General features: G+C 35.1%; 1 protein-coding gene across 1 annotated transcript in view; it reads right to left on the bottom strand.

Annotated features, from left to right (window-relative positions):
• Positions 1–1,590: 1,590 nt before the first annotated feature.
• LOC144960031 (omega-amidase NIT2-like) overlaps positions 1,591–15,000 on the bottom strand; it is a 32,285-nt gene continuing 18,875 nt past the window's right edge. The window contains exons 5-9 of the mRNA XM_078892976.1: positions 14,898–14,991; positions 10,951–11,025; positions 7,451–7,628; positions 5,057–5,112; positions 1,591–3,022 (exon numbers count right to left, since the gene is read on the bottom strand). Coding sequence (XP_078749102.1) covers positions 2,931–3,022; positions 5,057–5,112; positions 7,451–7,628; positions 10,951–11,025; positions 14,898–14,991 — 495 coding nt within the window. The 3' untranslated portion in view covers positions 1,591–2,930. The remainder of the gene's footprint in view (positions 3,023–5,056; positions 5,113–7,450; positions 7,629–10,950; positions 11,026–14,897; positions 14,992–15,000) is intronic.

Genomic DNA, 15,000 nt, shown 5'->3' with positions numbered 1-15,000 from the left:
AAACAGCTATAGATAGAACGAAGTTGACATCACTCAGGAACACAAAGTTATGTGTGTTAGTCCATTATTTTTCAGGATGGCAATGTTGTGAGCTTCTTACCCAAGCGCATAGCATCTATACCCTTTGTAAACATGAGAAATACTCATTCTAACGTTTTTGGACGTGCTTTCTCTCAGGCACTGGACCGCGCATCGCACTGTTAGGTATTCATGGATCTCACCACGCCCCCTTTTCCCGCCATCTTGAAAACCCCGGAATAACGACACCCCTGGATAACGACATTTGTTTGTTTTTTTGTTTTTAAGGGTTTTACGGTGCTTGTAACACAATTAGGTTATATCAGCGCCAGTAAAAAGGAAGAAAGTGGGATAGTAAAAGGTCCTAGAATTACAATTAAAGCACCCAAGAGAAAGTAAAACAAAGGGGAACTGGGAACGAATAGGAATCAGATGTAGATTTCAAGAGCATACCAATGTACTTAGTTTGAGATCACCTATAAGTCTCATCCGGATAAAAGCACAAGACCCAACAAAGAGGGATAAACTGAAATACTTACATTATACATTCAAAATAACAAATAAATTAATACATAACAGAGAAATGATTTACAAGGAAAAAAATATCATCTCCAAAAACAATAACTATGCATTTGACTGTTTCCTTCCCAGCCAGGACAAAACCAAGTCATCTCATTCCAAGACAAAGACAGAGAGCATTTTGGAAAACAGATATAGGGGTATAGAAGACGCAGTATGTACACCCCTGCCCACTATGGGAGGTCAGGAACCCCACCCAGTCCGAGAGATGTGGTTATCTAAGTGTCTATTGAAGCATCATCGAGTCAACAAGCCATGGCCACCTACCGACGGCAAAAACAAACATTGTGCGGCTATGTGGTCTAGTGGTATGACACTCGCTTTCGGATCGGAAGGTCCTGGGTTCGAGCCTCGCCTTGGAGAAGGCTCTTTACTCACATTCTCTCACCGTACTCAGGTGTAAAATGAGTACCTGGCCGTTAACAGCGTTGTCTGTCCCAAAAATTTGTAATATCGCCTGACAGGCGTCATGTCTCGTCCTACATGTTATGTGTTGCTGTTGGCCAGGGGCCCCTTGTAAAGCGCTTTGAGCACGTTTAGTGGATATTGCGCTATACAAAAGCTCAAGTAAGTAATGGAGGGATTTTGTGTGAGAGAGGGATGAAAAATCCAGACTGGACACACACACACGCAAACGAACACATACGTAATTACATACCAACCTGTCATGGGCTTGCGCCTTGCAGCAGTTTCAGACTCAATACTCAATACGAGAAGCAGCGATGACAGAGATTGTCGAGACTAGAGAATGCATCGAGACCAAGGTCAAGGTCGAGACTTTTTCAACACTAAAATCATCGATGACCTAGTTTCTCGAGACGAGAAACACTGGTGACCATTTGGTGACTCGGATGCCCGACCTCAGCACAATGCACACTCCAATGATAATAATAATAATAATAATAATAATAATAATAATAATAATAATGATAATAATAATAATAATAATAATAATAATAATAATAATAATAATAATAATAACAACAATAATAATAATATTAATAATAATATGTAATCTTTATTGTCCACAAAGGCAATTTTTCATCTGGTTACAGCATTTACATAATATACGCAAACAGACATACATAAAACAAAAAAAGCGAAACCACACATACACACACACACTCACACACACGCATAAATACACGCCCACAGACTCGCACTTAAATAGGCTTCGTATAACCTTATCATCATGATGACAAACATTTATATATATAGATAGATAGATATATAGGTAGACAGGTAGATATATAGATAGCGAGAGAAAAAGAGAGAGGGAGAGAAAGAGAGAGAGAGAGAGAGAGAGAGAGAGAGAGAGAGAGAGAGAGAGAGAGAGAGAGAGAGAGAGAGAGAGAGAGAGAGAGAGAGAGAGGAGAGAAAAAAAACAAACGTACTAAGGCACTGTCTATTTATATATATATATACATTACTGCTCTTCATTTAGTAGTCTTACTGCTGTGGGCATAAAAGAGTTTTTGTATCTGTTAGATTTAGGTTTAATGCCTTCAAAACGTCTACCAACTTAACAACTTAAATAAATGATGTGGGGGGGGGGGGGGGGGGGGGGGGGGGGGAATGGTTGGGTAAGTTTAGAATTTGCTATTCTGAGGACAATTTTCTGGTGGAGTTCAGATGCTCTTAAAATTGAGTATGAAAAACCCAAAGTTAAAAGTCCCGACTTAATACTGTTTCGAGGCGAGGGGTCACATATGAGGAATACAATCAAATGTTTACAATCCATAATATTCCAAAAAAAAAAAAAAAGAAATTACAGTACGTTACAGAGAGATACGTTTACAAAGAAAGAAAAAAAAATATCAACTCCTAAAATTAATACTATACATTTGACTGTTTCCCCCATAGCCAAGGACTCCGGCCGATTGGTGATGGCTAAAGGTACTTGCACAATGAGAATCACATACAATAATTTTACTTAATTGGACAAAAGCATTTTTCTATTGTTGTTTAAAGTTATCATAAGACATATTCTTAAGTGCTGGAGCAGTATCTGAAGCCCAATATATAAGAAACTCCATAAGTTTTGGAATATTCAAAGACGAGCGACAGTACTGCTTCCTCCACTCAAGGATACGTCATATGACAAGCGTTTAGTTTTCCTTAATCTATCTAGCATCAAATACAGATTCCAAAGAGCAGAATTTCATTTGCCCCCAATCTTATTGCAACAGATCAGTAAGATAGCACAAGAAGTGTTTAAACAATGGCACACAACTATCATTGCATGAAACATTGAAACAGTATTTTAAATATCTATTCCAAAACAACAGCCTCTGATACTCAATCACATATCCTAGTTTCACTATTGTTAGTTATTAGCTCGGTGGAGAGGTCACCTGGTACAAATCGCTGCGTCGCTGATTGGTCAATGGAACCATGGTACGGACTTCACGCAATTTGTCCAAATCTGCGGGAAGAAAAATTAGTTGAATGAACCTGCTATAGTGTTTGTTTGTTTGTTGCTTTAGGTCTCTTCCAACACAATTGAGGTTATATGAGAGACCGCTGAAACAAAAAAACAAGCAATCTAACAAAAATAGTACAAATGTCAATCAAAATCATAACCTAAAGATATCATAAGCTAAATTATAAATAACCAAGAACAAACAGGCAGAGGATTTACAGGAAAAAAAATATCCCCTGTCAAAAATACAATCACAAACCAAAGAAGCAGGATAGGCTAGTAAAGAGAAGAAGAAACGACATCACTATCGGATCGTACACCCATGCGAACATCATAGGTATATGATTCAAGGGTGATGCTCCCATCCAACCACCCGCTGCTATAGTGTATTTTTCATAATTTGATAAAAGCATTTAAGTGTGATGAAAACTTTGCTGGTGTTTTAATGTTCATAAACTTGCTCTTCCCTCAATGCCTCGATAATTACTAGTCTGACTTGCCTTCTCTTGAATATGTGATTGGGTGTCACAAGTCTGCTAGACTTCGACTTCAAAAGGGGTCTAATTTAATAGAACCTCATGTGGTAACAATAAAAATAAAAGTTGACTAGACTGTGTGTGTTTTGAAAAAAAAAAAGGTTTAGAAAAGTAAGTAAAAATTGGGTAAAGTCGTCTGTAGTTTCATTTATGCCAATCTTCTCACAATTGATGCTTTGCATTAAAGTAAAATACTCATGTCTGCCAGCCAGATATATATACACACACACACACTAATGTGTAATCTTTATTGTTTATAGTCCATTTGATAGAATGCAATGTGAACTTATCATCAAAACAGCTGTATAAAGACAATAAAAGAGCAAAAAGAGCCATTGCAAAATCAGCGTCCGAGACATCCAAAGATATGTATGAGCAATTAGAAAGTAAAGAAGGCAAGAAACATATTTTCAGAATAGTGAAACAGGGGGCCAAGAATAAGAGAGAAATAAAAGATATTACAGGCTTGTAAATGGTTGGTGAAAAAATTGTCGGAACTTTTTGAACACGCGAAAATAGACACAAAGAAGAGAACAATTCCTACCCTTTTGAAGGATGTGTATCTGCGTATCTTCGCTCCTGTTTGTGCTAAATGTTTACGCTGATTCTTTCGTTTATTTGGATTAATTCTTATAGAAGAAGAAGAAGAAGAAGAAGAAGAAGAAGAAGAAGAAGAAGAGAAGAAGAAGAAGAAGAAGAAGAAGAAGAAGAAAAGAGAAGAAGAAGTAAAGGAGGTGGTGCGGCCGTGTGAGAGCTTTCGAAGAAGAATATATATTTCAAAGAAAAATAATTATTTCGCATTATTATTTTCCCGTCCATCTCACATCCGGACGGAACCAAAGAAATATAGAGACTGAGAAATAAGAACCGGAGATATGCATGTGTGTCGGTAGCAAAATAGAGAGAAACCTTCCGGTCCGGTTAGACACACTTCTGTGCGTGCATTATTTACTGACTAGGTGTGTGTGTGTGAGAAGACAACTCGCGCAAACTCCGCGACCCACTCTTGCTGGCCGTGGCACAGTAGCCAGGCAGTGAATACAGCCACGTCTAGCGGAGCGTGTAGATGGTATGATAATATTATAGCTAACAGATAGATGGCAAGTTTTGTTTTGTCTGATTATGCGACAAATGAAAATTAAAATTTTTTTTTTTTAAGTCGGCATTTGAAACGGAATAAAATCTATTTTTTTTCGAGGAACGAAATAAAAGTCTTTTATTTTCTTTATTATTGGTTCTGTTCTTTGACGTTACGAATTTTATTTTTACTATTTTTTTTTTCTTTAAAATATTAGCACTTAAGAGCAAAATCGTACTGTCGGAAATCCGACAATAGACGGAAGATTTACAGGCCTGGATATTAAGATGATTACAGACAGGCTCAGATCATGGTATAATTTTATAATAATAAAAATTAGCTTGGCACCAATTTATTCTGAGTGAAACCCTAAATCTACTGGACTAATAGTTGTTGCTAGCTATTTTCTCCAGAGCGACTTACCTATATCGGCATACACAACACTTTCTTTCTCATCTGCTTGTGCCATGACCTCTCCCCTGCAAAAATTAGAACAAATATATCCTAAAAACATTAGTGGTAAAATTTCTTTCTACTTACTGATTGTCAAAAATCTTATTTCTGGATGATTTGGACATCATTATAATCTTAGAGTTGGACATTTACATCAATATTGATTATGTTCTTTGTTTTTAAGGGTTTTACGGCACTTGCAACACATTAAGGTCATATCAGCGCCAGTAAAAAGGAAGAAAATGTGATAGTAAAAAGTTCTAGAATTACAATTAAAGCACCCAAGACAAAGTAAGACATAGGGGAACAGGGAACAAATAGGGATCAGATGTAGATTCCAAGAGCATACCACCAATGCACTTAGTTTGAGATCACCTATAAGTCTCATCCAGACACAAGCACAAAATCCAACAAAGAGGAATACACTCAAATGCTTGCATTATACATTAAAAATAACAAATATAATAATACATAACAGAGAAATGATTTACAAGGAAAAAAATATCATGTCCCAAAACAATAACTATGCATTTGACTGTTTCCCTCCCAGTCAAGGACTCAGGCCAGGGTCGGGACAAAACCGAGCAATCTCACACCAAGACAAAGACAGAAAGCATGTTGGAAAACAGATATAAGGGGACAGATGACACGGTAAGTACCTCCCTGCCCACTGTGGAGGTAGGGAACCCCACCCAGAATATTGATTATAATCACTGGCCAAAATGTTATCTACATTGGAATTGGGCCAGACCAACACCAAAAAAAAATAAATGCAAAGACATAATAGATGTATCTTTTTCATAAACCACTCTACAATTCAAGGTTGGTGACACAAATACCAACAAAAAATACATAGTAAGAAAGTAGGTAAGTCGGTAGGTAGGAAGGTTGGTAGATGGTTAAGTATGTAGATCTGTAGGAAGGTAGGCAAGTATGCAAGTAAAGAAATAAATAAATAAATACTTAAATGAATTACACTTAGATAAATAAAGTCCTGGTAACTTTGTCATGAGTAAAATTTGGGAAAATTATTAGGATTTTATCGGGAGTCAAAAATTCATCAACAAGTGTAAAGCAACATTTGTAAAGCAATTGTAAATTATTGCAACCAAGTGGATTTCATCAGATCTTTGTAAACCAATTGTCAACAGTCAACACGTCATCATCTCCATGTGGAAACTCAAAGGTCTATCATGAGAGAATCCATCATATGGCGGCTTGGACCAGTTGATTCCAATGGCATTTAGACCAATTAGGTAAACCTAGGTCATCATCATCATCATTGCCTTTTTCACCCTGGGTCAGGGTATAGGCCACAGACAAACAGTTTCCATCTTTCTCTATCCTGAGCTAACTTTTTTTTTATCTCATTCCAGGTCTTACCACTTCTCTGTATATCAGCTTCGGTTGCCCAAGCTAAAAAAAAGATTTGGTTTGTCCGTCTGCGTTTCAGTAACGGTTTGAGTTTAACGGAAAGGGGTGTTAACCCTTTGCCAACCCCAACCTGGAGGACCAGGTGACTCAAAGATGGGGGAATCACACACCATTAGTCGCCTTTTACGACACGCTGGCTTGGCGTTGGGCTATTCTTGACCCTCTTAGTTGAGGGACCCCGGACACCACAGGTACTGAGTAGAAATGTAACAATGACAATTGCAGTTGTAATGGTGATTGTTTATTGAAGTTTAGGCCATTTAGAGCCAGTAAAATATGTGATATAAGAACTAAGGTTTAGATCACGAGAAGAATAAAAGTGAAACAAGGAGGATGTTTTGTAGTAGTTGCGCACCAATGAAGTAGATCTAGGTAGTGTCTATAACATTCCTCCACGTAAAGCCGTCAAGCATGATACTGATACCACTGAGCTCTCTTATACAGGAGATGCTATCTATGCAATATTAAATAATAATCTTGAAATTGAAAAACTAGTCAGCCAATTTCTTGAAACCTCAAAATATATACGGTTTGATCCTACAGTTGTGTCAAAGACAGACTTAAAAACGGCAGTGTCATATTTTAATTGACATAAAATGTGTTGAGATGGCCGTTTAACTCACTCAATCCTAGAGATTTTTGCTACTTTTCAAAATTGGAAAAAATTGTAATAAAATGAGCATATATATAGATAGTTTTATTCAACTATCATTAACATATAGAAATTAAAAACATTAGCTTTGATATTACGCCTATAATTTGTGTCAGAAAAATGTAACAAATAGGCATGGGGTAAAGTAACCAGGGTAAACTACGGATATATAGTCTGTGTTAGGGTTGAGTGAGTTAAAAACAGCACAGTGTCAACTTTTAATTGACATAAAATGTGTTGAGACGGCCGTTTAAAATGAACTAAAAATGTTTAGTTACCATGGGTTGACAACCATAGAATGTCCCCAAGCTACATAGGTGGCATTCTGGTCCCTAGCAGGCGACGCAGTAGCCACATAAACCTGGTTGTCCAGGGCCCTGCCTCTCTGTAACAACTCCCAGTGGGCAGGCCCCGTTGTCATGTTGAAGGCCCCAGGATACAGTAATAGTTTGCAACCTTAAAAATAAAGAAGGCTTTTTGCAATAGAAATTAAAAACATTAGCTTGGATATTACGCCTATAATTTGTTTCAGAAAAATGTAATAAATAGTAATAGGCATGGGGTAAAAGTAACCCGGGTAAACTTTGTTTGTTTTTTTTGTTTTTAAGGGTTTTATGGTGCTTGCAACAAATTAAGGTCATATCAGCGCCAGTAAAAAGGAAGGAAATGGTATAATAAAAAGTTCTAGAATTACAATTAAAGCACCCAAGAAAAGGTAAGACAAAGGGGAATTGGTTCAAATAGGAAACAGATGTAGATTCCAAAAGGAGACTATCAAAGTACATCAAAGTCTCATCCAGACACAAGTACAGGTCCCCACTAAGAGGAATACACTCAAATATTTATAAATACAAATCATATACAACATGTAAACAAACATAATACAGTGCATAACAAAAAAAAAAGAGTTCAAAAACGTTTATTTTAGGCAATTGCCAATGTAACTCATACAAGAATATATTTTTTCAACAAATCAAATAAGTAAAATCAATAATAAAGCAAGGCAAACAACGAATATAATAATGATAATAACAGTAATAATAATAATATAATAATAATAATAATAATAATAATAATAATAATAATAATAATAATAATAATAATAATAATAATAACAATGACAATAATAATAATAATAATAATAATAATAATAATAATAATAATAATAATAATAATAATAATAATAATAATAATAATAATAATAATAATGATAATAAAAATAATGATAATTATAATGGTGGTAATAATTATGTAAAATCAATTAAAGATTTAATTAATAGTTTAGTTATTTAATAGATTTTTAGACCTTGGTACAACTCAAATAATTCACGTCTTATTGATCAACATAAGATATGACATGACGACAATGATTTTTTACACTGTACAATGAGATTTGTTTACATAAGATTTATATAACCATGAAATATTCTTACAGCAAGAGTAATATTATTGCCGCTACAACTACTACCACAACTGCTACCACCAGTACATCTACTACTACTACTACTATCACCAGCACTACTACTACTAACACCACTACAGCCACCACTACTATTACGTCTACTACATCTACAACTACTACCACAACCACTACTACCATCACTACTGCTACCACTACCAACACTACTACCACCACTACTACTACGACTATTACTACTTCTACTACTACTACTACTACTACTACCCCCCCCCCCCCTGCTATCACTATCACTACTACTACTACCACTACTACTACCCCCCACCCCTGCTATCGCTACCACGACTGCTGCTGCTACTACTACTACTGCTACTACTTCTAACACCACCACCACCACTACTACTACTATTACTACTACTACTACTACTACTACTACTACTACTGCCACTACTACCACTACTACTACCACTACCGTTGCTATTACTACTACCACCACCACTACTACCACCACTTCCACTAGCACCACCACTATTACCACTAATAATAATGCTAATAATAGCAACAATAACAATAATAATAACAGAATCAATAATATCATTAACGCTATCACCACCGTTACTACCATCATCATCATCACTACCACCATCGTTATCATTATCATAATAAAAATAGCAATAATAACAATGCACAGTGAGAGTGAAAATCAACATCAACAGACAATACTAATGATGTCAACAACAACGGTAGTGACGATGATCTTCATTGATTACCAATCATTATCTAATGTCACAAGATACTCATACATTACAAGGAGCGAAAAATAAGAATTATACATATAGATACGTTAATTTAATATATTTCTCATATGCGTGTCAAGCAGGGAGATAACAGGGAGATAATTTACAAGGAAAAAAATATATCATCACTTTGTGTTTAATAAATAAAATAAATCAAGATTAATTCGACTGAAAAGAATATTACTGCACGTATGAAGAAATATGAAGAAAAAGTGAAGAGAAAAATGAAATTGGGGTGTGAAGCATTGGCAGACTGACATCTGACATGGCGGTCTTTTGCAAGCTAAAAACAGCAAAATTTGCATACAAAAAAATTGCAACAAATTTGCGAACATCTGTGATTAATTTTCCTAAAATCCCATAATTAGTTCATGAAAGAGAAAGGTATTTGTTTGTTTTTAAAGGTTTCATGGTGCTTGCAACAAATGTAGAGTCATATCAGCACTAGTGAAAAAGAAAGGAAATGAGATAATAAAAAAGAAACTACTCTTGATTAATTACCTTTCTACATGAGCCATCAAATTAAAAGACAAAAATATTCGCCTCTTTTGGGTTTTTTATTTGTCTTTTTTGTTTTGTTTTTATATTTGCAAAATCTCGAAAATTTTCAATAATTTGCAAAAAATAATTGCAGATTTTTCGATTGCAATGCAAATCAGTGATATTTTGCGATTTTTTTTTGCGTCGCAAGCGATGCAGGTAAAGAGACGAGGGAGACCGAGGAGTTCAATAAAGAGGGTAATGAAGAATGTCACGAGGATATTGAAGAATCTCCAAAGAAAAAATATAAAGAAACAGGGCCAGGACAGACAGGAATGAAAGGTTTTGCAAATGGCCCATAACCCGATCCTCGATAGAGAACGCTATGATGATGAAGATATATATATATATAATATATATATATATATATATATATATATATATATATATATATATATAGATATATATATATATATATATATATATATATATATAGATATATATATATATATTTTTTTTTTTGGTTTAAATTGAGCTTTTATATAGCGCAACATCCACTAAATATGCTCAAAGCGTTTTACAGGGGGTCCCTGGTCAACAGCAACATTTAAAACGTAGGACGGGACATGACGCCTGTTAGGCGATATTACAATTTTTCGGATGAAGACAACGCTGTTAAAGACCAGGTATTCATTTTACACCTGAGCATGGTGAGAGAATGTGAGTAACGAGCCTTTTGTAAATTTAATTATTTCCAAACATATTTGAATTTTCCGTGAGCTGTAAAATATCCTTTCAATACCCTTTGTTTTGTGATCACATGATCTAAACTCCATTAATTTCTAATAGACTATTATTATTATTATTATTATTATTATTATTATTATTACTATTATTATTATTATTATTATTATTATTATTATTATTATTACTACTACTATTATTATTATTATTAATAATGTTATTATTATTATTATTATTATTATTATTATTATTATTATTATTATTATTATTATTATTATTATTATTATTATTATTATTATCATCATTAGAATAAAACAATTAACATACAAAGAAGACATACCTTTTCTGCTCATCATTTGAGCCAATTCAGCAAACCTGATATCATAGCAGATTCCAATACCTACCATGCAAAATGCTGCAGGGAAAGTTAAGAATAAATAGTATACAAATATTGAACTTGCATTGATTTTTGGCACTGAGTTCTTGACACAGCATGACCTTAGGAGTGCTACGCATCAATACCAAATGCCGAAAATCAACAAAAGTTCAAAAATTATTTTATTAGATCGACATCTCCCAATCAACAAATTTTACTTGAATGAAACCAGAAATTATTTATTTCATTGAAACTTCAAGAACAATAACAATACAATTATATTATTCTATACCTAATTATTCAGTAATTCCTACTTCATTGTTAACATAACCATGCTGATATTCAAGAATCCATATCGGCACCTAGCTATGCCTGTAAATCATTACCATATAGGCACCTAACTATGCCTGTAAATCATTACCATATAGGCACCTAGCTATGCCTGTAAATCATTACCATATCAGCACCTACCTATGCCTGTAAATCATTACCATATCAGCACCTAGCTATGCATGTAAATCATTGCCATGTCGGCACCTAGCTATGCCTGTAAATCATTACCATATAGGCACTTAGCTATGCCTGTAAATCATTACCATATCGGCACCTAGCTATGCCTGTAAATCATTACCATATCAGCACCTAGCTATGCCTGTAAATCATTACCATATCAGCACCTAGCTATGCCTGTAAATCATTGCCATGTCGGCACCTAGATATGCCTGTAAATCATTACCATAAAGGCACCTAGCTATGCCTGTAAATCATTACCATATCAGCACTTAGCTATGCCTGTAAATCATTACCATATCAGCACCTAGATATGCCTGTAAATCATTACCATATCAGCACCTAGCTATGCCTGTAAATCATTACCATATCAGCACCTAGCTATTCCTGTAAATCATTACCATATCAGCACCAGGCTATTCCTGTAAATCATTACCATATCAGCACTTAGCTATGCCTGTAAATCATTACCATATCAGCACTTAGCTATGCCTGTAAATCATTACCATATCAGCACTTAGCTATGCCTGTAAATCATTACCATATCAGCACTTAGCTATGCCTGTAAATCATTACCATATCAGCACTTAGCTATGCCTGTAAATCATTACCATATCAGCACTTAGCTATGCCTGTAAATCATTACCATATCAGCACTTAGCTATGCCTGTAAATCATTACCATATCAGCACCTAGCTATGCCTGTAAATCATTACCATATCAGCACTTAGCTATGCCTGTAAATCATTACCCTATCAGCACTTAGCTATGCCTGTAAATCATTACCATATCAGCACTTAGCTATGCCTCTAAATCATTACCATATCGGCACCTAGCTATGCCTGTAAATCATTACTATAAAGGCACCTAGCTATGCCTGTAAATCATTACCATATCAGCACCTTGTTATGCCTGTAAATCATTACCATATCAGCACCTAGCTATGCCTGTAAATCATTACCATATCGGCACTTTGCTATGCCTGTAAATGTAAATCATTACCATATCGGCACCTAGCTATGCCTGTAAATCACTACCATATCGGCACTTAGCTATGCCTGTAAATCATTACCATATCGGCACCTAGCTATGCCTGTAAATCATTACCATATCGGCACTTTGCTATGCCTGTAAATCATTACCATATCGGCACTTTGCTATGCCTGTAAATCATTACCAAGAGGGGTGTAATAAATGAAAAGAAGGGACTGTTTATTTTATATTTTATACCAGAGTCACTTAATATCCTATCTCAACCCCTCTCCCACCACCACCACCACTACCACCACCACTTCTTCTCCCCGTCATGAAATTTTGCACACTTAAAGTAGGTTAGAAATCTTTCATACACAAAAGATAATTAAATCTTATGACTAAGTAGCAGATCTCTCACAATGCTGTTAAATCTTCATGGTGAAAACCCTAAATGTATTATTATGCTGTGGTAAACCAGATGATCAAAACAGAAATTTCAAATCAAAATGATCAGTTGCAAAAGTGCACCAACCGCAGCAAATCAACAAAACAATTTACGAACTTAATTGAGTTAATCGCTGGATAAAACAATCAGTCATTTCACAAATGTTTGGAATTTCACAGGGAAGAGATGGAAATATTGTTAGAGAAATCCTGGGTTACAGAAAGATATGTGCCCGTTGGATACAGAGAATGAACACACAAACGCATGACCACATTGAAAGAGTAAGTTTTCTTGAAGTCGTAGAACACTCCCCCTTAAAGTTCTGATTGAGCTCCAAGTGACTTTTTCCTTTTCTTTATACTTAAGAGACACATCAAGGAGGCAAATTTTGGCAGAGATGGAGAGGTACAAGCGGAGGTGACTCGATGGTGTCGAGTATGCCAAGTTAATTCTTCGACGTGATGCAATAACTGGGGAATCATTGGCCACTCTGTGTGGATGGGAACGGTAACTATGCCGAAACTTGGAATGATAAACCAAAAGGACATAAGCTTAGCTTTGCTTTGATACCTGTGTCAGTTTCATATCTATTATAGTTTTGAAATTACAAGAGTTGTGTCAAGACGTTTCAGGGTAACCTTGTATAATAAGCAAATATTACGATACAGGTCTCTGGAAGAAAAGGTCTCCAGTTGATGATGATAGACAATTAGACCAACATCATGATGACAACCCTTTGCATCAGTCAGAGATTCTTGTCCATTGAGATATTAAAATGAATTAAATTTGAACCAAGAAAATAAAGCAAAGAGGGGGAAAACAAATTCAGCCAGAACATTCTTTCAACTTTGTGAATTTATGCTTACTTTTGCAGCTGACGATATATTCGAAGTTCGATGTTTATATTTGCCTTGTATATATTTTAGCAAATATAAACATCGAACTACGAATTTATTGTCAGCAAAGGATGTGTGACCAACACTAAAACGATCATCCTTATTTATTTTACATGGTCTAATTTACACTATCGAACACTCTATTGTCCTTTCCATTATCCAGTCTATAACCAGTTGGAGCATAAATCCTGACTTCCAGCATACCCTTTTCACACTGAGCACAGGAAATTAATCTGTTATTTCCCCACCTTCTAAGACAGCACGTTCAAATCCCTGATTAGTTGCAGTTAAAATTCGGTATTCAAAACTCATTGGCCGTATTGCATGGATATTAATTAACATTAAAAGTAGATGCGTGCATCTTTGTTTTTGTGCATTGGCACTTGTTTTTCTTGATTTGTGCTTGGCTTTGTCAGTTCTGGGTTTTTTTCATTTCAAATCTTCTCACTCAGTTGTATGGTCATAACATTAAAATTGATAAGGCTACACTAATTAATTTATGTCATTCATTATGTGGTGAAATAAAAAGTATGAATCTTCAACAAGTGGAATGAAGAGAGTCTATTTAGTAACTATCTAAATGCGAATCATTTTAATTTTTGTTTAATTGGTTGAGCTCAGCCTTATGTGCAGATCAAGCACCAATCTAAAAACTCATCTTTTCCAGAAATTTTTATCCTAGGAATTTTCTTATTGATGAGTAAATTATTATACGTTTTATTTTTTTATTCCATTTTGTTGAATGTCAATTTCAATTTGTAAAACTCGCATAGTTAGTGTGTACGACTGTTGTGTGTGTCTGTTTGGCTCGGTAAGAGTGTGTTTATGGTTTGACAAGTATATTGTAAAGCGCTTTGAGGCTTCGGCAATTAGCGCTATAAAAGAACACTTTTATTATTATTATTATTATTATTATTATTATTATTATTATTAAAGTAAGTAAAATTGATTGAGGTCTCCAAGTTTTCAAAGTTTCTTATTCATCCATTTTTTTTCTTTTGTTCATCCGTTCCAGAGCCCCAATAGATAACGTCTGCAATCTAGTTTAAAATGAAAACAACTGAACGTAACTATTTCATACATACGTGTTTCTACGGAAGTGATTTCATTGCCTGGTGCCAGTACTTCTGATTCTTGAAATCGTATTTTACCTGGCACATCAATGTCAAACAGGTGGACCTGAGGTCA

The sequence above is a fragment of the Berghia stephanieae genome, chromosome 14 (genome assembly GCF_034508935.2).
Source record: "Berghia stephanieae isolate SIO BIC M18660-M18661 chromosome 14, UCSD_Bste_1.3, whole genome shotgun sequence".
In the NCBI taxonomy this organism is placed as follows: domain Eukaryota; kingdom Metazoa; phylum Mollusca; class Gastropoda; order Nudibranchia; family Aeolidiidae; genus Berghia; species Berghia stephanieae.
The sequence above is the reverse complement of the archived record's forward strand: the minus strand, read 5'-3'. Positions and strand labels throughout refer to the sequence as shown.